The sequence below is a fragment of the Myotis davidii genome, unplaced genomic scaffold (assembly GCF_000327345.1).
Source record: "Myotis davidii unplaced genomic scaffold, ASM32734v1 scaffold1915, whole genome shotgun sequence".
In the NCBI taxonomy this organism is placed as follows: domain Eukaryota; kingdom Metazoa; phylum Chordata; class Mammalia; order Chiroptera; family Vespertilionidae; genus Myotis; species Myotis davidii.
Window position 1 is genome coordinate 914,188 of NW_006286237.1, and position 312 is coordinate 914,499.

General features: G+C 61.2%; 1 protein-coding gene across 1 annotated transcript in view; it reads right to left on the reverse strand.

Moving 5' to 3' along the window:
- Positions 1–304, reverse strand: part of MYOG (myogenin (myogenic factor 4)) — a 2,316-nt gene extending 2,012 nt beyond the window's left edge. Inside the window, exon 1 of the mRNA XM_015559887.1 lies at positions 8–304. Coding sequence (XP_015415373.1) covers positions 8–220 — 213 coding nt within the window. The 5' untranslated portion in view covers positions 221–304. The remainder of the gene's footprint in view (positions 1–7) is intronic.
- Between the last annotated feature and the right edge of the window lie 8 nt (positions 305–312).

Below are 312 nucleotides of genomic sequence, written 5' to 3' on the forward strand. Positions count from 1 at the left end.
GGGTCCCCGGCTCAGGGCTCAGGCTGAGCTCAGTCCGCTCGTAGCCCGGCGGCTCGAAGCCCTGGAGGTGGACGGGCAGGTAGTTTTCCCCGTCGTAGAAGTGGGGCTCCTGGTAGAAGTAGGGGGGTGTCTCATACAGCTCCATGGGGTCGGAAGAGGCTCGTTCCTGCCACTGGCCCCCAAGCTCCTGCAGCCCCTCACGCCAACTGCTGGGTGCCATTTAAACCCTTCCCGCTGGCATGGAACCAGAGATAAATATAGCCAACGCCACGGAAACCTGAGCCCCCTCTAAGCTGTTGCTGCACATCAAAA